The 25,513-nt window shown below is 43.2% G+C and overlaps 1 protein-coding gene across 1 annotated transcript in view; it reads right to left on the bottom strand.

Annotated features, from left to right (window-relative positions):
• FRMPD2 (FERM and PDZ domain containing 2) overlaps nucleotides 1-25,513 on the bottom strand; it is a 393,759-nt gene that overhangs the window by 105,497 nt on the left and 262,749 nt on the right. The window contains exons 28-31 of the mRNA XM_069240896.1: nucleotides 20,267-20,622; nucleotides 19,503-19,800; nucleotides 6,372-6,957; nucleotides 1,593-1,806 (exon numbers count right to left, since the gene is read on the bottom strand). Of these exons, the coding sequence (XP_069096997.1) occupies nucleotides 1,593-1,806; nucleotides 6,372-6,957; nucleotides 19,503-19,800; nucleotides 20,267-20,622 (1,454 nt within the window). The remainder of the gene's footprint in view (nucleotides 1-1,592; nucleotides 1,807-6,371; nucleotides 6,958-19,502; nucleotides 19,801-20,266; nucleotides 20,623-25,513) is intronic.

Below are 25,513 nucleotides of genomic sequence, written 5' to 3'. Positions count from 1 at the left end.
TTGCGTCCTCCTTGGCCTTGCGGGTCCCCAGCAGCACCACTTTTCCACTAAACGCGAGTTAGCCTTTGCCAAGGCTTGTTGGTGGAATTCCTGCACCAAAACCCGTCTGAAATCTTCACTCCAGCCTGAGCCATCATCTGCATCCATCAGGAACACTTCTCCATCTCCTGGGCTTCAGTGCTGACCTGCTCTTCATCACCGTTGACCAACTCCTGCAAGTACAGCTGGGTGGGTAGTAGCTCCTACTCCCCCTGGACTCCGCTGTGACTCTTGGATTTGATACTCTCTCCCCACAGGTCTTCTTTCCTCAGGAATCCACTGCTGGTTTTTTTGCAGTCTTGTCTGGGTGTCTTCTTTTTCTTCCTTACCAGATTTACTTCTGCTTTCTTGGTCGCTGGGGTGTACTGTGTTACTTACCTCTGTGGGTTTTCCAGTACTCCCAGCTCCCCTCTACACATTCTAGTTACCTAGGTGGCGGTTCTGTGTTCGCATTCCATTTTTTCAGTATAAGGTTTGTGCTTCCCCTATGGTCACAATTGATTATTGCTATTTGCACTGTTTTCTAACCTTTTCTATGTCTATTTCTGATTACTAGTTTATATATTTAGTGTATTACTTACCTCCTTTTGGAGGGTTGCCCTTGTAGCAGGGTGTGATATTGTGTTCCAAAAATAAAGTACCTTTATGTTTGTACAACTGAGTGTTTTTCTTCAGGTGTGAAAGTGCTGTGTGACTACAGTGGTATTGCATGAGTTTTGCATGTCTCCTAGATAAGCCTTGGCTGCTCATCCACAGCTACCTATAGCAAGCCTGGCTTCTAGATACTGCCTGCAGTTCACAAAGAGGGGGATACCTGGTATAAGGTGTAAGTACCTTACACACACCATGCCAGCTTCTTATACCAGGTGTTTCTGGGCCTAGGGCTACCGGGGTCAGGTGTACCAGAGCAGGTAACCCCAGGACCATAAACACGAGACTGGACATAGTTGTCGAGCTGCGGGGGCTAAGGACAGCTGCTACGCCCATCCCACACTCATCCTGCCACTGCACTATATGAAAAGCTGCAAATGCCCCCCCCCCGTCCTCCCTTCTCCTGCTGCAGCCCACCCCAGTCACCCCATCGCCGTCTTCTTGGCTAAAAGAGATCACTGTGTACATTTACCACTTCCTTTGGGCAGTATTCAATGAATACAGATCTATTTTCCCTTGGAGTAAGAAAATACATAAATATTGACTAGGTTTACCGTAGTACACATGTTATTCCCCATTGTGGGTCTTGTAATCCCCAGATTTAGGCCTGAAGGTGTTGTTTGGAAACAGAGATTTAGCCTTCTGGTACCCCCGCACCTAAACCTGGGAAACTCGTAATGAGGGCCTTGAACAGATAGAGATTAAAATGTAAGAATGATCTGACTGCAGTCATGTTGATTTTTTATTTGTGGAGGACGGGTTAGAACTTCTCTTGCCAAATGCGCAGTCCTTGCTCTTTCTGTCTGTCCTATTAGAACGTAACTCACATTAGTCAACACTGCAAGTGTTATTGGAGGCATCACAAAAACCCTTTGCAATAGGCAATTGAGAAATGAAGTGACCTTGTGGCCTGAATCTGGACAAGGTGTTTTGGAGCTTCACACACTTGGACTGCCTGCGCGATGCACATGTCCTGGGTGCAAAGCCCACAGATGGAGAGGATCCGGTCCCCGGGCTGCAGACTGCCTTCCAGACTCGCCGGCGAGTCAGGCACCACTTCTTCCACATAGATACCCTCTGGTAGCAGTCTTTCAGAGCCTTGCTTCAACTTCAATCCTAGTATAAAAAAAGAAATACTGATGACCAGGGATGGGGCATCTCACACAAATACGCAAAAGCAACACTTACTCTCAAGAGCAACGCAAAGTGAATTGCCTGGGTACCTCAACACTGTGGAGTAGTTTAGAGTGTAATTTAACACTTTAACACAAAGCAGAAGCAAGAGCTACCTCTTACATTCGATTATTATTTAGGAAGAAAGGGTGTACCCCTCCATTTAATATCAAAGAGTAGGAGATATAGTGCACCTCATCCTCCACTTAGTCATAAAACGGTGCATGCAAGAGTGTATTTACCTTTAAAAAACATTCCAGATCTCAAGACTGAGTTTCACACTCTTTATAATTCATTCTCTGTCCATTTTTAAGTGAATAGCATCCACTTTTTTGGACTTCAGTAGACACACACTCTTATTCCGTGTCTCTCTCTTTACCATAATTTCTTTGAAGGGTGGGGCAAATGTTAATACCCTGATTTTTGGGCTGAAATGTACACTTCTTATTTATATTGATGCCCGTTCACATTTATACACATAACTCCTTCTTGAAAAGAAAACTTTCGATACCCAACTTAGAGCATAGATGAGCACATGCTCCTTTAAATTCCATCTCCAGCCTCTGATGGTAACGTCATAACTGCATAAGAGATCATTCCTGGACTACAGACTGTGCTGCAATGCCATACTAATAGCTGATTGTGTGCTACATATGTGCAAAATAATAAAACATGGTCCGCGCCTGTCAAAGGTTTATTCCACCGTATTACCTCTAGAATATCTGCAAGAAGGGGTATTGTGAGATATCCGGTAAGGGAGGTCCCAGGGGCTCGAAAGTTAGTAAAGCCTAACTGTGTTAATGGGGTCTTTCACTAACGATGTATCACAGAACATCAAAACGGGGACCAAGTACCCCTTTTAGCACTTGATACTCAGTGTAAGGAGGCAGAGCAATCGAGGGCTGACTCGGGGACATGTTGTGCGCTAGAAACTAAAAACTCTGCAACGTACAACATAAAACTCTATAAATCTTTGCCTGGTAAGAGTTTTTCTTTAAAAAGGAAATATATGTTAAAGAAAACAACTAATTGCTAGTCATAAAATTACAAACCAGTTCTCAAGTGGAATTTAAAATAGGGGCCCCTCTTAAAGGGGCCTTGCAGAATAACAAGGGTCCAAATAAGATACTCTAAAAAAATGTCAAATGCAGCAAGTAACACCTACATACAATTTGTTCCAATTTTCTGCAAGAAACCACATGACATTTTGTTTACCATCAGGGCCTTACATAGCAAAAGCAATGGTCCGTGTATGCCTACAGCAAAAAGATATGAAACATTTCACTATTCAAAAGTTATGTTTGCCAGGGAATTCACGATCCAATAGAAAAAGCCTAAAGCTTGTAACATTAACCTGAGTTTACACAATATAACAAGCATTTGCAATGCAATGGGTCTCGCGTTTGCTCATGTTCGAGCTGATAGCGTTGTAAACTCCTAACCCGACTTTTCACCTATCGGCAAAAGTGCATTTATGTACATAAACCGAAAAAGTGCATTTAACTATGTAAAGCGCACGACTTCTGCCAAGCGAAATCGCGCTAGTAAATTAGAGAAAAAGTAGTCCACGAGCCAGACAGAAAACAGCGAGCCACGCATGTTTTCTGTACTTGGTCGATGCGCTCGAGGAGGGCTAGCCACCGGAAAAGGCATGACGTATGCATGCCTTCGACTAATGAAAGCAAGCAGATTTTAATAGGCAAGTCCACTAACCAATGAAAAACACTGACGTGACGTCGACAGGGCTCCGAGCACTTTTCTAAACCCTAAAGCGTCTCACTGCAGTACGCATGCGCGAGCGCATGCAACGCAGGCTCGACCCTAAAAAGCAAGGTCTGCAGCCTTTAAGACGCACTGTTTTACTTTGTTTATTTTATTTATAAGTCGCCTAGCAACCACTCCAGACCCAAGTAGGCAAAGGGCCAAACGCCCATGGCCTTTCAACCACAAGCCCTGTGGACTGTTTGCTGTGGATGTTATGCCCTTCCACACCCACAGCTAGCCTGCTGGGATACTTAAGAGAACTGAAAATCCTCCAGCGTCCATGGGAAACTCTTACCATGTAGCAGAATCCGTTAATTTTCCTCATGATAGTGATAGGGTTGTGGAGGAAATTCGGCCAGTGGATTCTACTTCACATTTAGAATTTCCTACAGAATCTGTACCAGTCTAACTCTATATATGGTTTTCAATGTCACTACTTGCCCCTTGCACCGCAAGGGCCATGAGGCACTGACACACTTATGAGATGCTGCTGCCCAATACAATAGTGTTATCTTGTGATCTTCTGGGGGCACCTTCGTCCAGGTACACAAATTACTTTTTCCTTGCACAGACTGGAAGGATGCACCACGACTCCTGCCGCCCCAGGGGCTTTCTCGTCTTTCTGTATTCAGTCAACTTTTCAGGTTCATGCAGGCATTTTAATTTTATTTGAGTCTGCCCCCGCCTACGGAGGCACCCGTCACCCAGCTCTCCTAGCCGCCCGACACTCGCTCATTGAAGTCAGTTGGCTATCCACAAGTCTACTCTCTCGTGCTATGCTGATCTCTTCCTTTTATGAAGTTGAGCACTGGATTGTTCTTGGGGGGTCATTCCCACCAGCCACAGGCCACAAGCCACATCAAGGAGGATCTTACTTACCCGAGCCTCTCCTACCTACCCATTTACCCTTAGACCGTGCATGCCCCCACTGGAACTGAGCTTAAGTAGTATTTAGGGTTTTAAAACTGTTTATAAATAATAAAAGTAGGATGTTCCTTCACATTGAAAAAGCCTTTGCAGAGTGGCTACATGGTAAACAACATAAATCAGAATATCAATGCCTCATGTGGGATTGGCCTTTCGAAAAATGTTGCTATCACTACCCAGTGGAACATTGTTTTGTAGCTCACATGGATCCAGTGGGATTAGCACAGTCACTTTACTTCTTTAATTCTCATTGCATTCCGCTTCTTGATTTATTTTGTTCTCTTTTGACTGCTTATGATGGGAAAGCTACACTTAATTAATAACTTTTACAGTTTCACTTTAGAGAATGGGTGTGTGAAATTCCGAAATTCACATTATTATAATATGTTTAAAACTGAATGACAGGGCACACCTCAAATTCAAAACGTTGTCCAAATTAAGAGCAGAAGAACAGTTTGAGATACAAATTGTCAGGTAAGACATTTCTGTGCAAACCAGTCTCATATGTGGAAAAAATGACTTGAATTAATTTGTGGAACATGTAATTCTTGAATTTTGCAAGTGTTAAACAATTTTAGCACTGGCATTCTTTGTAGCTGTTTAATGCAAAAGAATTGCTATCCTACAATAGGAGCATGTAAGGAGCACTATCGGCCATGACAGAAGGGCAACACTGCAACAGTCACATGAAGAGGTGCTTGTAACTGCCATCTAGCATAGTACGAGATCTTCTATGTAGATTTTCAAATTTATGTATTGGTTCTTGACCATATAAAGATACAGGCGCCCCAATACTACTGCTAACAGAATATTGGACCTTGCTTTTGGGACCTCAGTAAATGACTTCTCTCATAACCACATTTGTTATTTAGACCAATGAAACCCAAACCAAGACTCTAGGATATAACTCCTGAATTTAGATTTTCTCTGTTTTTTTAACTCTACGCTATCTAACAATCCCCTAGTCCCATAGGCAGACTGTAAGGGGAAACGTGCTGGCTGTCTCAATATGGAACAAAAAAATCAAGAACCTTCAAATAATTTTAAACATCTACATAGTTATCCTTTATTGTGTTCTGAATGTATGAATATTTATGAAAAAATAATTTATGGACGCAATTATGCAATATATTTTGATGTTTTTAAACTCCTCTTACTCTTATAACTTGTCCCAAAAAGAGTTGGTCCGTCCCTTTCTTTCTGGTTGTAACTCTGCAACACAAATTGACCTACAATTTGGCATGGATGTGGACTTTGGGGGGCTTCCTCTTCCTCTTTTTTCCCTGAAATTTAGTATGGCCTGGCTGTAAGTAACTCAGTTACAAGCAGCAGGTGCTGGAGTTTGGGTAGGAAGTAAAGACTCAAGAGGATGCTTTAAGCACCTGGGTCTCATGCATGCCCTTGCATTCCGCCAACTCTGACTTGCACCCCTGACTTTCATTGATCCACTAGCTTAAGTTTCAATTCTCCATGTGAATATTGAAGCAACAGCACAGCTTTGTACCTAAAGCCTAGTGCTGCACCACAGACTTTATGGACAATATTCCAATATTATAAAAGTGGGAATGAATTCATGTAGGGAACCCTAACTACTAAAGTGCAATTTAAAGACAAATTACCAACACATTGTAATTCAAGACACAAAGTTGTGCTATCCTATGGATGACAAACAATTTCTTCCCCAAAACTGTATTAACGAAACGAACACCGGAAATGTTGCATTTTTAAAACACTTTGAGATTGAACAAAGATGGTATAATGGTAGAATAATGGATAAGAAAATCACAACACATAAAGTCCTACAAAGTACAACTCACCTAACTGTCTGTTATTGTCTTTAACAAGGATAATTTCAGGAATTTCACCCAAATGTTTCATATCATTGAGCACAGGCTTGATATTTGAATGAGAGTCAGGCAGGTCCGTCACAGCTTCTGTATGTGAGAAGTCAACTGACGAGTGGCACGAAGGCACTGAAACATCTTCATTTGTGAGGTCAATAGGATAGGGGGGCAGTTCCATCATTCCATCCTCTTTTGAGATGTCAGTGAGTGACTGAGGTAGCTGTATCAAGGTGTCTTCAGATGAGACATCAATGGGAAAGGGAGGTAGGTCCATCATATCATCCTCACATGAGATGTCAACAGGATAGGCAGGCAGCTCGGTCATCTCATCCAAGTAGTCAATTGGATAAGGGGGTAGTTCCATTAAGGCATCCTCGTGGGAGAGGTCAATAGGGTAGGACGGCAGCATCATGGGGTCATCCAGTGTTGAGTCAGCCCGACAAGAGGCCAATGTCCCCGGGGATTCCTCATATACAATGGAGTCAGGGGTAAGAGTTGAAAGGTTAGCATTATGCAGAAATATTTCAGACTCCTCAGGTGTGGCACTGTTTTCATCGATCTAGAGTAAAACAATAGTAGTTTAATATTTACCTTTCCTTGTGAAGTTTTTCCATAACCTTAGGATACCAAGATTACTGCTCTTCCCATACCATCTCTCCCTCTATTACAAACATTTCTGTTACTTGGAAAATCACATTTAAACGACCGTAAAACAAGCATTAGCTAAGCACATAGGTTTGGCATTAGCAAACTTGTGCAAATATATATTTTTTTACTGAAAGTGCATGCCACAAAATAAAAATAAAGTAAACATCCAGCCACCTCAACGTGGTGGTCCTGTGCTTGCAATAAAATGTAACATTTGAAATAAATTAACCATCACATATAATTTTAAATCAACAATACGGTGCTTCCTATCAGGCATGTATAAATAGGCTCCTTTCTAGTGTCAAGGTACATCACAGAACAATATGATTGCGACTGACACAAAGAAAAGTTATTATCAGCTTTGCATTACTGTTAGCTGACCACGGAGATTAAACCCACGAGGACGACTCAAAATGATAACGAATGGAAAGAGAAAAACATTGGCAAAGTGAAGTATTGTCCCACAAATGCTGGCATTGATGTGCACTTCTTTTATACTTATGTGCACGCGCGATTAGGGAAACTGTAGCCGCTCCCAGTGCCAGAAAGCCAATGACTGTATTTGACTGACTTAATGCCTTAATCTGTACTCTGTAGTGGGAGGAGGGAAATACGAACAGACCAGTTGATGAAAAGGGCTCACCCAAATCCTCCTCTATGTATGTATTTGTGTATGTATATTTATTTCCTATTTATTTGTATTATATGGGACTTTTGACACAGAAAGGTCAAATTGAATTTTTTTCAAAGTCCATCCTATGACAAAGATGGACAGAATCAAAACACATCTTTTCACCTTTAAAGTGACAGACACTTAGGCACATATTTATACTTTTATTGCGCCCTATGTGCGTCACTTTTTGACGCAAAAGCGGCGTAAATTTACAAAAGATAGCCCCATATTTATACTTTCTTAACGCCGCATTTGCGCCGCTTTTTGACGCAAAAACGGTGCAAACTTACAAAATACAATTGGCCCATATTTATACTTTTTTAGCGCAGCATTTGCGTCATTTTTGTGATGCAAAAGTGGCGCAAACTTGCAAAATACAATTGGCCCATATTTATACTTTTTTAGCGCAGCATTTGCGTCATTTTTTGACGCAAAAGTGGCACAAACTTGCAAAATACATTTGTATTTTGTAAGTTTGCACCGTTTTTGCGTCAAAAAGTGGCGCAAATGCGGCGCTAAAAAAGTATAAATATGGGCCAATTGTATTTTGCAAGTTTGCGCCGCTTTTGCATCACAAAAATGACGCAAATGCGGTGCTAAAAAAAGTATAAATATGGGCCATATTTGTATTTTGCAAGTTTGCGCCGCTTTTGCGTCTAAAAGTGACGCAAATGCGGCGCAAAAAAAAGTATAAATATGGGCTTTAGCCTCACAGGTTGGCATTTTAACGGAAAAAAACAACTCAGCTTTTTATATAAGGCAGTTACTCTAAAACACTCTGAAGGAGTACTTCCCGAGTTTCCCAAACAAATAATTATTGTGAGGTACTGCAGCAACACAACGCTACTTTTTGGTTCACACATAAAAGCGCAACCCCTTGGGCATGCAGCTGAATGTTTAAACAAACAGCCTAGTAACATTAATTCACGCCAAGATTAATTAGGCTTCAATACAACAGAGTTTATCGCAAGCTTATGTCCAACCAACTTCCTGCCGTTCTTTTCCTTTCATTTACTTTACAAAGTCGTGTGTCTGTTGTTTTGATGATATTCTATTTTGAGCCTACATTAAAATTAGATTATTCATGAAGTGCAAAATATTCCCAAATGTCCCAAGTAGCTACCCTTTTAATGAATATCCACGGAGAGCAGACCAGCTGGGCAGCCTTTTACCGGAAGGCCTCCTATCACGGAGTACATGACCTACACCCCATTGTTAAAGCAGATGTATTAATTCGAAAATAATGTTTATGAATGTGTTTTTAAATTACCATAATTAGGCCTGGTTCTGTGCCTTTTTGCAGTGACAGTTGAAAAAACATGGCTTTTAAAAGCTACACTACGTTCGTGTTTCTTTCCTTTTTCTTTCCTTTTCATAAAATAGTCAAAAAGTTATTTTTTTCATGGTTTATTCGTACTGATTCAACTCTGTGCTTTGAAGGAAGGCTGTGGGTGATGTTCAGTTTATGTTGCAATAATCAAGTATGTTGCTGCCTACAGCCATCACTGTATTGTCTGTTCATTTTATATGGTTTATTGTTCAGACGTGCAATGTAATTTTATTGTATGTAGGTTAAAAAGGATAATTATTTAATGATATTACGGATGGTCACTAGAGTAGCCTTTTTTACGTAACATAATTTCTGTGATATTGATATTTTTGTCAGGAAACTGTACTAGTTCAGCCCAGTGCTTAATTTGTAAATAACAAGGTGCAGAAAGCTCTCCTCTTAAACATGCGGCTGCTGCAAATTAATGTGTGAACACGGAATACTGAGGCGGCGTATTCCTGAAGCCATTGCAGGCCTCTTCAATCCATATAAAGCCACTCCCTGCCCCTTCAGCTCACTCTTGCAGCTTTCTACTTTCTCCCTTTGTGACACTTTTTCGTTTTTCTCTTCCTCTGTCTTTCCCATATGTGTCTTTTGCTCGCAGCAAATGCTTGAGGCAGAAGAATAAGCCCCGGCCCTAAAAAAAAATGCCAGTGCTCAGCACCGGAAACAACAAGCACAAATTAAGCACTGGTTCAGCCCTAGGATACACTCCTGTGAAATTATAAAATATGCCTGTAGGAAGCTGGCCTAGTGTGAGGTGGACCCTCATGGTGTTATCACCCCATACTAGGTCCAGGATTTCCCTATTAGTGAAGTGTAGGCAGTGTTTAGGAAGCCAGGGCTCTCTAGATGTAGCTGTGGATGAGCAGCCAAGACTTACCTACGAGACATGCAAAGCTTATGCAATACAACTTATAGTCACACACCACTTGCAATACCACTTATAGTCACATAGCACTTACATACACGAAAGAATCACAGAGTGTTACAAACATAAAGGTACTTTATTATGGTAACACAATTACTAGAATACTATTAGGTAGTGCACCCAACTGGAGGTAAGTAAACACACTAATTATATACACAATAGCAATCAGTAAGGAGCATAAAAGCAACAAGCATTGGCAAAAGTATTAGAAAACAGTGTAGACCCTGGAAGAGGGACAACCTATATTCTAAATAAGTGGAGTGGGAGATACTGTCCCCCACAGAGGATGTGGAATCGTTAGAGGGGAGCTGGAGGAACTAGGAACCCAAGAGGTGAGTACCAGAGTGACCCCCCAGAGAACAGGAGAGCAGAGGTAAGTATCTGGTTTTCCCCAAAACCAATGGGAGGGATTAGGAAAAGGATTGTGCAAGACCCAGACCAGACTGGAAGAACCCAAAGGTGGATTCTGGCAGAAGAGGACCTGCAAAGGAAGGGAACCAAGTCCAGTTCATGATGAAGTCACTATTCACCCTTCTGTGGACCAGGTCGACGGGGGTAAAAAAACAGCTGTGCAGGGCTGAAGCGGCAGAGGAGTTCCTAAAGCAATACCCGATGGTGTCCCATGTTGGCTGTTGGGTTGCAGTGGGTCGGTGGTGCTGAAGAACCACCAACAAGTCTTGGCAAATGCAAAACAAGAAAAGGATGAGTTGCAAGGTGACCAGCAAGGCCTATGGGACTTGTCCTAGGGAGAAGAGTCCGGGGTGACCATCAGCAGTTAGGAGAGTCCCCAGAAGAGGATGTAGCCCCCACAGGCAACCCACTGGCAAGATGCACAGCAAGTCACAGTGAGGCCCACCCAGCACACCTGAAGAGGAGTCCCACGTCGATGGAGCTGCAGAGAGGAGACTATCCTTGGCAGGAAGAAGTGCTAGGGGCCGGAAGATCTCTTGGAGCAGGAGCAGACAAGCATTGGTAGCTGCAAGAGTTGTGGTGCACAGGGGTGCTGTTTTGCAAAGAGTGGCAAGGGCTTACCATCTCCCAAGTTGGATAGCTGGCAGAGAGGACCAAAGCAACTACTCCAGACCACCACCTGTGATGCAGGATCCAAGCAGTTCAGCAAAAGAGCAGATCCACACAGCCGGTCGTCTTTGCAGTTGGTGCCTGCAGATTCAAGGGGGTGACTCCTTCACTCCAAGGGAGATTCCTTCTTACTTCTTGGTGCAGGCTGGAGTCTTGTCAACCTCAGAGGATGCACAGCCGTGGAAATGTTGCAGTTGCTGGAAGGAGCCAGAGAAATGATGTTGCAGAGCGGCAGCATCAGTGAAGTTACAGATTGTTGGATCCTGAAGAGTTCAGTTGTGGTTCCAGTGGCCAGAAGATGAAGTAAACAATGCAGAGGAGTCCTGCTGGAATCCTGCACGTTGAATCAGAGGAACCACCCAGAGGGAGACCCTAAATAGCCCTAAAAGAGGGCTTGGTGTCCTGGAAGGAGACCACCTATCAGGAGGGGGCTGTGATGTCACCTGCCTGGCCACTCAGATGCTCCCATGGGCTTCTGCCCATCTTGGTTCAAGATGGCAGAATCCAGTGGTCACCTGAAGGAGCTCTGGGCACCACCCCTGGGATGATGATGGACAGGGGAGTGGTCATTCCCCTTTCCTTTGTCCAGTTTCACACCAGGGCAGGGACCGAGGGTCTCTAGACTGGTGCAAACCAGTTAATGCAAGGACAGCACCAAATATGGCCTTCAAAGCAAACCAGTGGCTTGGGAAGTCTACCCCTCCCAAGCCTTGTAACACCTATTTCCAAGGGAGAGGACGTTACCTTCCTCTCCCACAGTAAATACTTTGTTCTGCCTTCCTTTGCCTGAGCTGCTCAAGCAGCAGGAGGGCAGAAACCTGTCTGAGGAGTGGCAGCAGCGCGGTCTGCCGGGAAAAACCCCAGAAGACTGGTAGGAGCAAAACTGGGGGTCTTCTAAGGAGCCCCCAAAGTGCATGGAATCATATAACCAATACTGTCAACGGTATTGGGGTATGATTCCGACATGTTTGATACCAAACATGCCAAGGTGCAGAGTTACCATGAGGTAGCTGGACACAGGTAGGTGACCTATGCCCAGTACATGGGTAAAATTGCTTCCCCGGACTTAACAAAGTCCAGTGTAATGGAGCTGGAGTTTGTTGGGGCACCCCTGCTCACACAGGGATTCCCTGACACACAGGGACCTGCACTCTGCCCTCTGGGCTAAGAGTGACTACCGTAGGGGTGACACAACGTGACCTAGTGCAGTGGCCTGTAGTGAAAGGGTGCATGCACCTTTTCACGCAGACTGTAGTGGCAGACCTGCAGATACATTTTGCATGGGCTCCCATGGGTAGCATAATAAAGGCTGCAGCCCAGGGGGAATCCCTGCTGCCCCAATGCCCAGGGTACCTAAGTACCATATGCTTGGGACTTATAAGGGGGCACCAGTATGCCAATTGTGTGGTGTTTAAACTCCTAGACAACCAAATTTAGAGGGAGTGTGCACAATCACTGGAGTCCTGGTTAGCAGGATCCACGTGAAAACCGACCAAGCATACTGATAGCAGGCAAAAAGTGGGGGTAATACCATGCCAAAAGAGGGTACCTTCCTACAATCCCTATAATGGCAAGTGTGCCTGACCTTTTACTCTATTGTCTAGAGGAAGACTTCATGTCAATCCCCTTGCTGATTTCATTTTACATATTTAGATTATTAAATAATTTCTACAAAAGCAGGCCCTATGAAAGTCTATGAGATGGTGTTTAGACAGAATATCAGAAACAAAAATTTAGTCGGACAAAATATTGCGTCAATAATATTAAGGACAAAAATAATATGAGGGCAAAGTTTTACTATACATAACTCCACATCTATGTACCTTGATGATATATATATCTTCACGGTAGATAGATGTGGAGTTAAGAATACTAAATCTATACCTACCTAGTTGCACTTACCTTCCCAGTATTTTGTCTGATCTCCTGTCCACACAATATTTTTATTTCTGAAACTCTGACAGTGATCCTTATTTGATTTATGCTTAGAAAATCTTACTTGCCGTTAAACAGAGCAGCCCCTATGTCAGATTACTATTTGATTTTGTTCTTACAATATATCTTGAGCTCGACCTTTTAGTTTTTTGTAATGATTCTTAATTTTGAATAAACCCTTATGTTTTTGACTTTGAATAATATGCTATGAAGGTTATCTTTATTTGACTTAGGCCCTCGTCTTTTGGGACTCATACAGCCACATTCCTACATATCTGCCATTTGAAACTACTGCTGTAAAGTGAAGACAGGCTAGATTGGACTGGCCTATGCCTGTGACTACCGATGAAACAGACAAAAGAAAACACAAGATGACAATAATAAGAACAAAAAAAAAAGAATAAGAGTGATTCTAAGACAGCGGATGAGTTAATGGATAGACTCTGGAATGAAGTAAGACCACCTCCATATGATGAGGCTCATTGTTAGGAATTGGGTCTCTAGTTGGCAGAGGTATGCACCCTGTCCAAGTAGGGACTACAATCCTAGTCCGGGTAAGTCATAACACAACCTAAATTATCCTGTCCTCACTCTCAGGCAGCTTGGCACAGAGAGGGCAGGCTTAACTTAGAAGGCAATGTGTAGAGTATTTGTGCAATAACTCCTACTGTAACACAGTGAAAACACCACAAAAATGAATCTGCACTAGTTTAGAAAAATAGATAATATTTATCTGAATAAAAGAAGACAAAAATTACAAGAATCCAATATGCACAATCAAGCTATCACTTTTTATAAATGTAGGTAAGTCTTAGTCCATAGGAATCAATGGTTGTATCTTTTCAGCGCAAAGTACCCTGAATGCATCAAAAATAATGATGCACAGTGCCGCAGAGGGGGTGATGTGTCAGAAAGTAAAGCAGTGCATTGATTTTTCCCACACAGCGGAGGTGATGCATCGATTCTTACCTTGTGTGCAAGGTGATGTGTCGATTTCTGGGTGCGCAGCTTTGGCTTCTTACGGTAGTGCCGGGATATTTTGACACCCAACAACGATGAGTGGAAAAACCAAAAATGTGTTGCAATGATAAAACAGGTGCTTTGTCTATTCGGGAAGCACTGCAGCAATTCTTCAGCCTAGAGACAGGCGCTGCGTGGATTCTGCAGGCGATGTGTTGATTTTTGCAGGCATTTCTTCGGTTTTACAGTGCAGTGGAATTTCTCCCTCTGGTGAAGTCTTTTATGGCTCAGAGACTTCCAGCAGAGTCAGGGAGCACCAAGCAAACAAGCAGGAGAACAGACCTTCAAGAAAAGCAGTCCAGATCCGTCCTTTGGGCAGCACAGCAGTCCTTCTGACACAGTTCAGTTGTAGGTCCAGAAGTGTATGATTTGAGGGAGTCACAGACCCCATATATGCTTCTGAAGAGGAGGAGACTTCAAAGAGTGGTTTTGAAGTGCTCCAATTCCCCCTTCAACCCAGTCCTGTCTGCCAGGATATATGTGGGGGGTTATCAGTTCTTTGTGTGGGGTCAGGTCACTAGCCTTTGAACTGGGAAACTTTGACCTCTATCACATCATAACAAACATTATTCATGAAGCAAGCTCCCCTGACTACCCACTAAGATCCTGACATCCTTGATTCTGCCCATCTTCGGACCCATCTGATTGAACCCCTCTCCCATATTCCGTCTTACTTCACCAACATCATCGAACCTCAGTCTCCTTTCGTATACTCTGCATCCACAGCAGACACACTTCTACAAGCAGCTCACTGCAACATCTCCCTTACCTTACAATTGTGCACTAAACTTGTGAACACAGTCCAACAGACAACCACTCCTAGGATATTTGGACATTTGCCCAATGTGTACCTCACAAACACACCTTCTACTTCTTTTAGCCGCATATGCACTTAAACTCCCCTCAATGAAATCATCAAACATAAACCTCTTGCTCAAACACTTGAACAAAAGTAGCCCCAACTCTCATAAAGCCACTTATCCTCCTAACCTTTCTAAACATGCCACTAAAAACGTTAGCCACAAGTTAATGAAAGCATTTCTAGAAACACACTGTGCAAATCAATTCATCAGCAGTTGAAACAGTAATACAAAGACTAATCTCTTCTATACTGACTACACCAAGGCTTGGTGCTCCAACCTTATCAAGGAGCTAAGAGCCTCTGAATTTAGGGGCATGCCCCATGGCAAAAGACTAACTAACCGTAACCCCCCCCCCAACAGACTGGCCAGGTAATCCATCTAGAATAACAGGAACATAATTATCTAATCCACAGACAATGTACTGACATAACGTGTTCTACACTTCAAGAACATTCTTCAAGCACAGAAAAAGTCTCTATAACTACTGCACACTCACTTCTCCATGCTCAACTCCTGTCCCCTATTAAGTTCCCATTTCAATTGTTAACTTGCTCCCCATTACACTCTTCCTTGACTCAGTCAAGGCCCAACATTTCCAATGATGTACTATTCTGCTATCCACTCAGATCCGTTCTTGACCTCTGCCCTGTATCTACCTCACACCAGCAGCACTACCCCACTCTCCCCTCCCCACCCTCCTCACTTCTCCATCCACAAATCAAAACAGCACATACTCCCTGGAAGCTGCTCTCAACCATCCTCCGTCACATGAACTTAGTTCCCCCACTCTCCTCTGCACCTCAAACTTCCCCTGCACCTAACCCAATCAGTGATCATTGTCTCTGCCTCTATCACAAAATCCATTCCCTGCAACAATAGAGATCCTCATCACAGCAGAGCCTTGCAAGATCTCTTTGACAGTTCCATAAAATGTTGACTAGTCGGTTCACATCGGAATGCCCTTCAAACTCCTAGGCATCAAATCAATGCACTGGGGCCAATCCAAACAGCCTTAAGGATTGACCGGAAACATCAATGATGTACACCTTTCTTCCCTCAAAAACAAAATCCCCATGAAACTGAGGACAGCCCCGGCTGACAATGATCCTAATAACACATTGTCCACCCTCAGCTCTGTTTTCCTAGAGGTTACAGATGAACTGGCCCCAGAGAAGCTAAAAAGGTGAAGAGAAAAAAACAGGAACTGGTTCGCAAAAGATCAACTTATTGAAGAAGAGCCCTCAGAATAACTGAACAGCAAAGTTTAAGTGTTCTTCAAAACCAAGGGGGTCATTACAAACCTGGCGGTCTTTGACCGCCAGGGCTGTTTAGGAAGCACGGCCAACAGGCTGGCGGTGCTTTGTGCGGAATTACGACCGCCGCGGTCGCACAGCCGGGACCGGTGATTTCCCACCACTTTAGTCCCGGTGGTTTAAATCCCCCAGGGCCGCGCTGCTTGCAGTGCTGCCCAGGGGATTATGAGTCCCCCTCCCGCCAGACTTTTCATGGCAGTTTGAACTGCCATAAAAAGGCTGGCAGAAAGGAGAGTCACGGGGCCCTTGGGGGACCCTTCACTGCCCATGCCACTGCCCCATGCAGCTTTTCACTGTCTGCATAGCAGACAGTGAAAAGCGCTACGTGTGCAACATTTGGAGCTGGCTCCCGTGTTGCAGCCGAGATCCCCGCTGGGCCGGTGGGGGGAAACCAGGTTTCCGCCCGCCGGCCCAGCAGGGATCTCCAAATAGGCCCCGTGGGAGAGTGGCTGCATTGGCGGCCGCCCGGCGGTTTCAACTTGGCGGGCGGCGGTTGAGGGCCCAAATCTCTTAACTCTACAGAAAAAATTAAAAGTATATAAAAATACATCCTGGCAGCAAAGGCCAACTTTACCACAGATCAATAAACCGAGAAAACTATTTGACTAATCAAGACTCTCACCAGTCCTCAATTTACCTGCTATCGCTCCCAAACCTCAAAGAATCCAGAGAAAAATTATTCAACTAAAAATTAACAACAATCAAGCGCCCTCCAGACACAACATCTGAATACCCCGGAACAGAAACACTAACAGCAAATTCCAGCTGAGATGGTCAACTTTCAAAGAAGTAACACACTTCAATGTCAGTTCAACAATCTCCTAACTAAACCTGTGAAAACCGCTTTATGGGCCCAGTCCCAGCGAAATCATCTCTGTCTACACTTCTCTCTTGACCAGAGTGATAAATGATTCTCGCTCTAAGGGGTTTGTTCCTGATGATCTCCAAGTAAGTCATCCCACCCTCTCCTAAAGAATCTCAACCCATACCCAGAAGACTAGAACATTTTTGCCTTGTGTATAATCTCCCATCAGTTGATAAAGTCACGGAAAGCTCTGTGGAGAAACAACTGAAAGTCTTGATTGAAGAAAAAATCTGCTTGACCCACACCAGTCATGATTCAGACCCTCCTACAGCACGTAACAGATGACGCACTCAACATTTTAGACAAAGGGGAGCCATGTATTCTTGTTATATTATACTAGATCTATCAGCCATGGTTGACAATGTCAACCATATCTCACTGCTAAAAATTCTAAAGGTGCGTGTGCGTCTAGAAAGCCAGGTGCTGGCATGACATATCAATCGAATCTTCACTCAAGCAAGGAGTCACGGAAGGTTCCAGCTTCCAACCTATCATTTTCAATTTATTCATGGAACTCATTGCACTTCTATGCTGACAACACTCAACTATTACGGAAGGTCTCTTCCCCTACACAACATGAATGCTCTGGGATTAATATTACAGGAATTACAAGCATAGATGACCCAAAACAACCTCAAACTATTCCATCAGAAATTCCTTCTGACCTCACCTCACCCCTGTTCAAACCTGGCTTGACTCCTCAAACATTCCTAATGGAAAGTCAATAACTGTCGAGACTGCGAAATCCCTGGGTTTCATCATCGACAAGATTCTAAGGGCTTCTTCTGCTAATGGTTTTTAGCACTTTCAAATGATATGACTCACTCTGTAAAATACCTGAAAATCTGTGAGTGACACAGATTTCCAAATGTGCTAAGGCTGCGTTTCTAAACTGTGGGAAAGTGTAAATATGCAGGTGCAAGTAACAGTAATTCTGTAAGTGCAGACTTACTATTTAGGTTGTGAATCTGTGGCTGTATTTTGTTAACCACAAGACCAAGCACAACAATCTACAGTGCCAGAATAACCACATTTAGGTTTTTTTACAAATGCATCATTAGTCTCTCATTAGATTTTAGAAGCAAGGTCAAATAGAAGGCAGGGTGGGGTGCAAGTGGATTGTGGAAGGTCAACAGGGTTTGCAGGATATCTTGAAAAATACTTATGAATAATGCATTGTTTTGCATTACAGATCTTTGGCTTTCAGTACCACAGAAAATGAGACTACCTGCTCTAATCTTTTGAAGAACAATACTTGACTGGCAAGCCCTTTTACAAATAAAGCCATTAGTCCCTTGTCATGTTCAATCCTATCACTGCCTTACAAGTAATGACACAGTTTGTTTCCCAGCATAAGCACAGCATTTCTTTTTAGAAGTTGTAGGTACCAGTAATTCTCTCTGGTTGTCATGGGAAACTAAAGGTAATCAATAGCTGCATTCTGTGTTCATAGCATCTCTGCAGTTGCTCCGCACGAAACATTTAGGGAAAGTCCTGACCAATCCAGACAATTTATTTAGTCCCTCTGTAGCATCTCTGGATCAAAGGACCAGTAAATTGTGTACTAAGAATCTTATATTTAGAGCTTAGTGCTGAAACCCTCCTGGGCAGAACTCTGTGGAGCGTTGTATGTCAGATATCATGGACGGAAATATTATCCAACATAAATTGTATTGTCTAAATATTGTTTATAAAACTTTTTTTCCTTTGGGTGTAGATTTGCTATTACTAGCTCCAAGGGATATATTTAAGTAAATGATATTTAGGACACAGGCCTCATTTAGATGTTGGCGTAAAGGTTACTCCATCAATACGGTGACAGAGTATGTTTTCTGCCAAGGTGAAGGTCCATCTGTATGATGTACAGACGGGCAAACCTTCAGTATGTAGATGGCGTAGACTACTCTGTCTTATCCGACTACATACACCTCCAATGGCCTCACAGAGTAAGTGCTTTTGGAGGTTTGGTCATGCATCTGCCCACCCAATTTAGAGTTGTCAGAGAGAAATACTGTCAGTTTTACCATTTACAAAACGAGGTGGTATGTAAAAGTAAAAACTTTTCAGTGACCCCCCACGCCATGGGAGAACACTCCCACAGTAAGGGGGTCATTGCTTTTCTTATTTTCAAAAACATAATCCCACTTGGGGTTTTTGAAAAGAAAAAAAAGAAAATGAAAGTGTCATGTGGCGCTGTCGTGTTGATGGAGGAGCAAGGAATACTTGTATTGCATTTAAAGGAACTGCTGTGAGAGCGGCTCCTGTAAATGCAAGGGATGTCACGTGGGTCGCCTGACATCTGTAAATGTGGTGGGTGGGGTACTCAAAGTACTCCACCATGGGGACGGTACTAACACCGTCCGCTAACATTTAAATCAGGCTCACAATCTTTATGGCAAACAAAAAGAAATACACAACTTATATTACATATATACATCGTACACACCTGCCTAAGCTCATCTTCTTCTTCCTCTACATCCTCCTCTGCCTCCTCCATGTCTTCCCACTCACTGTCACTGTCACATGACTCCCTGGACACTTGTGACTGAGGGCAAGGGATGCACTCTCGAGGTTGTGGTGTGGGAATTATGGTGGAAGCAGATCTGGAACTTGTTGTCGCAGAGACAGGGCTGACTGATGTTGAGCTAATGGTGAGGTACTCCTCATCTACTGGGGTAGGAGAGGGAATTTCTGGAGAGAAATATGTGGTAGACATATCATACACTGTAAGATGACCTGTTGGGCTGAGAGAAAGAGGAATTAGCAACAGATACACATAATGTATTGTATGGCACAATAAGACGAGCGAGATTCTTAAACAGCAAATACCATATCGTAAGAGACAAACAAAATTGAGTTACAGTGGACTGAGCCTGCAGAACGGAGGAAGAGGTGTGGTGTGCTTAATACATGCAACAACAGGTATGACAGAGAAAAAAAGTGTGAAAGGAAATATACCACATACTGCAGATCCAGGGGAAAAGAAGATGAGAGAAACTAGCACAATAAACTGCAGGACTGACTGAAAGCGGAATTAGAAACAGATCAGTATTCAAGACTTTCTGAGATATTTATATTAGAAGTCAAAGAAAAGAGTTTGAAATTGATGGCATCACAACACTGCATTCACAGTCTTAAGAGATGGGAAGCTATTTCTGCAGAGTGCAGGCATTCACAATGACTATACTCAACATGAGTGTGATTTCTTACCTCTCATGGATTTCCACGTCACACACTGAATAGCAGTTACGTCTCAAGTCCTCTGCTAGTGAAGATAGAGGCCCAGACACTCCCTTGTCTGCTTTGTAGCTCTGTGTATGTGGGTGTTTATAGTCTGAGAGTGATTCAGGGTGCAATGTGCCCTCTCTGCCAACTCCTACAATGGAGACATTCCCTCCCCTGGGCACAGAATCCATGTGTGGTATCCACTTGGGTGTTGGGGTGCGCTTTCCTCCTTTCATAGCCATGCCTTGCTGAGATTCAGTGTCACGGCTCAAGGGGCTCCGAGGATGGACATCTGGAGACTTGGCTCTGTTAAGTTCTTTGACTGGTGATGGAGCAGGAGTCTGAGAATTAAAAATAGGCTGGCTTAGGAATTACACATTTACTGGTGCAGAAAGCAACTATAACCTTGAGTTCTGGAGAAGCGTGCTTCTAGTCGCAAAGTACTACAACTCCTCATTAGGGATAGTAAGCATTATACAACTATAATTTACAATTACAATTAAAAATCTATAAACCTGGTGATTAGGGGAAAGACTTTGGAGTATGATAAGAGCATGAGAGTAGATGGTAAATTGCCAAAATATAAGTGATAGCTCAGGCACTGACATTCAAACTCAAATACCTACATTTCAGTGCCTGTGACCTTCTCTATAGACAATTCTGTAAAAGATTATGTGTGACCTAGGTGTGGGAAATAAACACTAGAAGGACTGCCATCAGTCCAACAAAAATTGTGTTCACATTATCTTTCCCATAAAATGGTTGGAGGGAGAAATAACTGTATAAAGTCGAAATTATCAAGAATTTGCTACAGTTTTTCAGATGTTCCCCATGTTTTCGATATTTTACCCACATCTTTAAATTCCAATAATCTGTCCACATACAAGAACTGGTCATTGTCCTTAATGAAGTGTGCATTTCACTCCATGCATGCCTTGCTACTGCGGTATGGTTATACAGTGGACCAAAGCAAATCTTACTGTGCTTTTAGGTTTTTTGATGGGCTCAATCAAAAGCACCTGAACAAACTATAGGGCCCAGTCCCCGAAATTAGATGCACACACATGCACATACACACACATGCAGCATTATAGCTTCGATCAAATTCATATAACTCGTTGTACTCAAGGTGGCATTGAATCCAACTTAACGTTCGGGAAGCTGCTGAACAGAAGAGTGTCAAACATAACATGAAAATTCAATGGCATAAATAACAGACCAGAGAGGATACAAATCTCAGCTAGAAACACATATGATCCAATGTGAGATGAAGCTTACTTGACATAACAAGTACACCTTGTTACAATACGTAAATATTCAGTATATTGAAAGGAACTGACCAACAACGTAGCCCTAAAATCTAACCATTGTTTGTTCCACAAAACATTGAAAAGTGAGTTTTTTTAGCCCAAAACGCCACATCTGCACAACCAGCATCAACAACATTGAAGAGAACCCTCAGACTCATCTTGCTTCTTCCGTTACATTCCTCATTCATTTTCTTACCAATGGAAACTTAAGAGGTTATAAATCTGGCAATGAAAACAAGAAGTGTCCGCATCCCCCATGCATCGTTGCTTAGGTGCTTACTTCATCCATCTTGCTGCCCTTCTTCTGGTAGGCACATGTAACTTTATTATTGCCTCCCATTTCTCTGGAATGGTTCGTGCATTATTGAAACACATCTTCACCACCTTCTGAAAACAATATCTGGAGGTCCTGAAATTAAAGCCAACTACTCACCAATCACCCACCTATCAAGCAACTTCAAAAATATGCTGAACTTATCCACCTCATCCACAACCAGAAATCTAGATTTTACCCTTTTAGAGACATAAGGACTGCTCTGATAACATAAAGTAAAAGTCCCTTCTCTCCCAGGATGATGGCAGCAGAACAGCCAACAATACCATCTTGATGAAAAACTGGAACTTAGGGCAGGCATATTCAGTCAAGTGGGCCAATGTGACCAATTATTTATTGCCAATCCCAGCCACAAAAATGAGAATTGGATCATTAAACTTCACACCTTGTCCTGTGTCATGCAGTATTTCTGAAGGATCATCTCTCTGGCCTCTCCTTTTCAGCATCTATGTTGAGTCTTTTGCTCAGCTTCTTGAGCTGGACCAGGTGGGCTTCCAAATATGTGCCAATGATACACAGATACACATCTGCTTGGAAACAGACTCGGGACTTTAAAAAAATCACATCATGTCTGGGCCACGGAATCCTTCGACACGATGGAAAACTTCTTTTACATGAATAGTTCTAATACAGAGTAGCAAGGGTCATCACATTGCATGTGTGATATGAACCCAGACGTCCATTAAGGTTTGTAAATGTTGCTGAGATATGGTTAAACACAGTGGGCAGCATAGTGACAATAGGGAAGGGAGAGAGAGAGAAAGAGAAAGACAGAGAGAGAGAGTAAGAGAGAGAGGGGGAGACCAATCCCCCTTACATCTACATGATCGCAGTACAGGACAAACAGGCCCGGAGGCACTATCGCAATCATCTTCAAAGAATCCATTCAATGCTCAAGCACCTCAGCAACCACCATTAGCCACATGGAACACTTGACCTTCAAAGTCCTCATCACCTCCAACTGCACTCTGAGGGACATGCTCCACTACCATCCAACAGGACCATGTGCCAACTTCGGCTACACCATCAGGGACATTGTCATCCCCCTGAACCTTGACTCTAGTGCCTTCATCCTCATTGGCAACCTCAACTACCATCTGGAAGATCTCACTGATTTCAACACCACCAACCTCCTCTATCCAACCTTTGACTCATCCAGTGAGTGAACAGTCCCACACACATCAACGGACACCTACTGGACCCATCTTCACCCCAATAAAAGCAAATATTTAGTAAAAAAAAAAGGAAACCTAAATTAGAAGTTAAGAAAATTTCAGGTTTCTCTGTGTGTGAACGCACAGAGCACTGCTTTCTTCTCTAGTAATCCACTTATGACTCACAGGGGAGCCTGGCATAAAGAATAGGAATAAAGTAGTATACAGTCCGCCATCAAGCTACGGTGTAGTCCATCTTTTGTATGCAAGGAGAAGTAAGGAAACTGTTACTTACTCTGTAAACATCTGTACATGGCATGTAGTGCTGTAGATTCTCTGCTGTGCATACTCCTGCCATATTATGTTGGGCTAGTACATCTGCAACTTGCTTTTGTTTGAAGAAGTCTTTTAGAGTCACAACGTGCTTTGACTCCACCTATTGTAGGCTATGGGCATTGGCTCCATAGTCAGAAGGTCTTTCCTGCCCTGAGGGCGAAGTGGTGAATGGAGTACAGAGATACAGAAGAGATGACCATGCAAAGTAAAGACTTAAGGTGAGAGTATCTGCAACAAATTCAGGTGGCCAGGGAAGAGGTTGTGTGCATGTGAATATTTAACACTACATGCTATGAACAGATGCTTACAGGGTAAGTAAACTTTTCCATTTGTGACATGTGTAGCTATAGATTCACGTACTGTGCATAGACTGTAAAGCAGGGTTCCCCAAAACCAGTGGCTCAGCCTCAGGATGTTGCAGGAGACTGAAACAGTGTGTGTAAGACAGCGTGGCCAACTCTAGATTGTTGCCTAGCTAGGACATCCACACAGCCATGTTTAGTAAATGTGTGAGGAGTGGACCAAGTAGCTGGTTTACAGATGTTAGCTAATGGTATATTGCCTACAGAAACCCCTTTCTTGCAGGTGGAATGAGGCCTGAGAGGCCTCATTATCCTTACCATAACAGGTTTGGAGACACTTTACAAGCCAACGAGCAATACCTGTTTTGGAAACAGCACATGCTTTATGTTGCCTGGTGTAGGACACAAAGAGTTGTTGTGTTTTACAAAAAGGTTTTGTTCTTCCACATAACACATTAACATTCTTAACATCCAAGGTATACAAATGGCATTCTGCTACAGACTCTGGATGTGGAATGGGAAGTAAACATGGCAACTCAATTGTATGATTGCAATGAAAACTGGAAACCATCTTAAGGAGAAGTTTGGGGTTGGTTCTAAGGGCCACACTTTCTGGATGAGCCTGGAAGAAAGGCTCCTCTAAGCTGAGAGTGTGTACCTCACTGACTCACCTGAGGGAAGTGATAACTAAAAGGAAAGCTAACTAAACGAAACTAAAGTGGACAAGAGTCAAGGGGCGCAAAATGAGGGCCCATGAGCTTAGTTTTGGACGATGTTGAGATTCCATAAAAGTGCAGGAGGCATTCGGGGCGGGATAACCAAACTAAGGCCTTCTATGAAGGCCTTAATAAATGGTATTCTGAAAAGCGATATGTGTTACCTACTCTGTAGGTAAGTGGCCACAGCAGTCAAAAGTAACTGGAAGGAGGTGTAGGCAAAGCCTGACTGGTGAAGGAGGTAATAGACCATGTCTTGTACTAATGGTGTGAGAGGACTGATATGTTTTGAGTGGCAATAGTCCACAAAGTGCTTCCATCTTGTTGCATAGCAGCCTCTGATAGTAGGCCTGCATGCTTCACAAAGAATGGCAATATATTCCTATGTTGGATTAAGGTAACCAAATTCTCAAACCTCAGTAGCAAGAATCCAAGATTGAGCTGCTGAGGATTGGCAGATCCGAGTATTCTGTGATTTTACGTGAAAATGTCTGGTCTGTGGGGAAGCTTATTATAAGGAACTAAGAAGAATTCCAGCAGAGTGGAGTACCAAGGCTGGCATGCCCAGGTTGGGGATACTAGGATGAGGGTAAGTGATGTCTACATCAGCTTTCAAACTATGAGGAGCAGGACCAGGAGAAGAAGAAAATCGTAGGCAAATGTCCCTCACCCTATCATCAACAGTACACTGCCCATGGATCGCAGGTGTGGTAACCTGGTGATAAAAGTTAGGCTATTTTCCTTTTTTGGGTTTGGCGACCGGGCCTATGTGGGAAAGCCCACACAGCGGAAATAAATGAGTAGGGTCTGGTGGGTGGAGTTTCCCCTCCTGCACTTGTTGATACGTCATGATGCCACTTCATTATCAAGACTGGGAATGTACTGTATGATCAATTGCACCTTGTGATCTATTGCCCACTTCCAGATGATCCTGGCTAGAACAGGCAGCTGGAGCAAGTGTATGTCCCCTTGCTTTTCTAGGAAAAACATGCCTGTGGTGTTTTCCATGAGGACTAGAACAACCTTGCTGCAAATGAGTGGAAGGAATGTTCGAAGAGCAGACTCAATACCTGGCCATTC

Source organism: Pleurodeles waltl, chromosome 6 (assembly GCF_031143425.1).
Source record: "Pleurodeles waltl isolate 20211129_DDA chromosome 6, aPleWal1.hap1.20221129, whole genome shotgun sequence".
Lineage (NCBI taxonomy): Eukaryota > Metazoa > Chordata > Amphibia > Caudata > Salamandridae > Pleurodeles > Pleurodeles waltl.
Note: the sequence above shows the minus strand (reverse complement) of the source record. Positions and strands in the feature narration are given on the sequence as shown.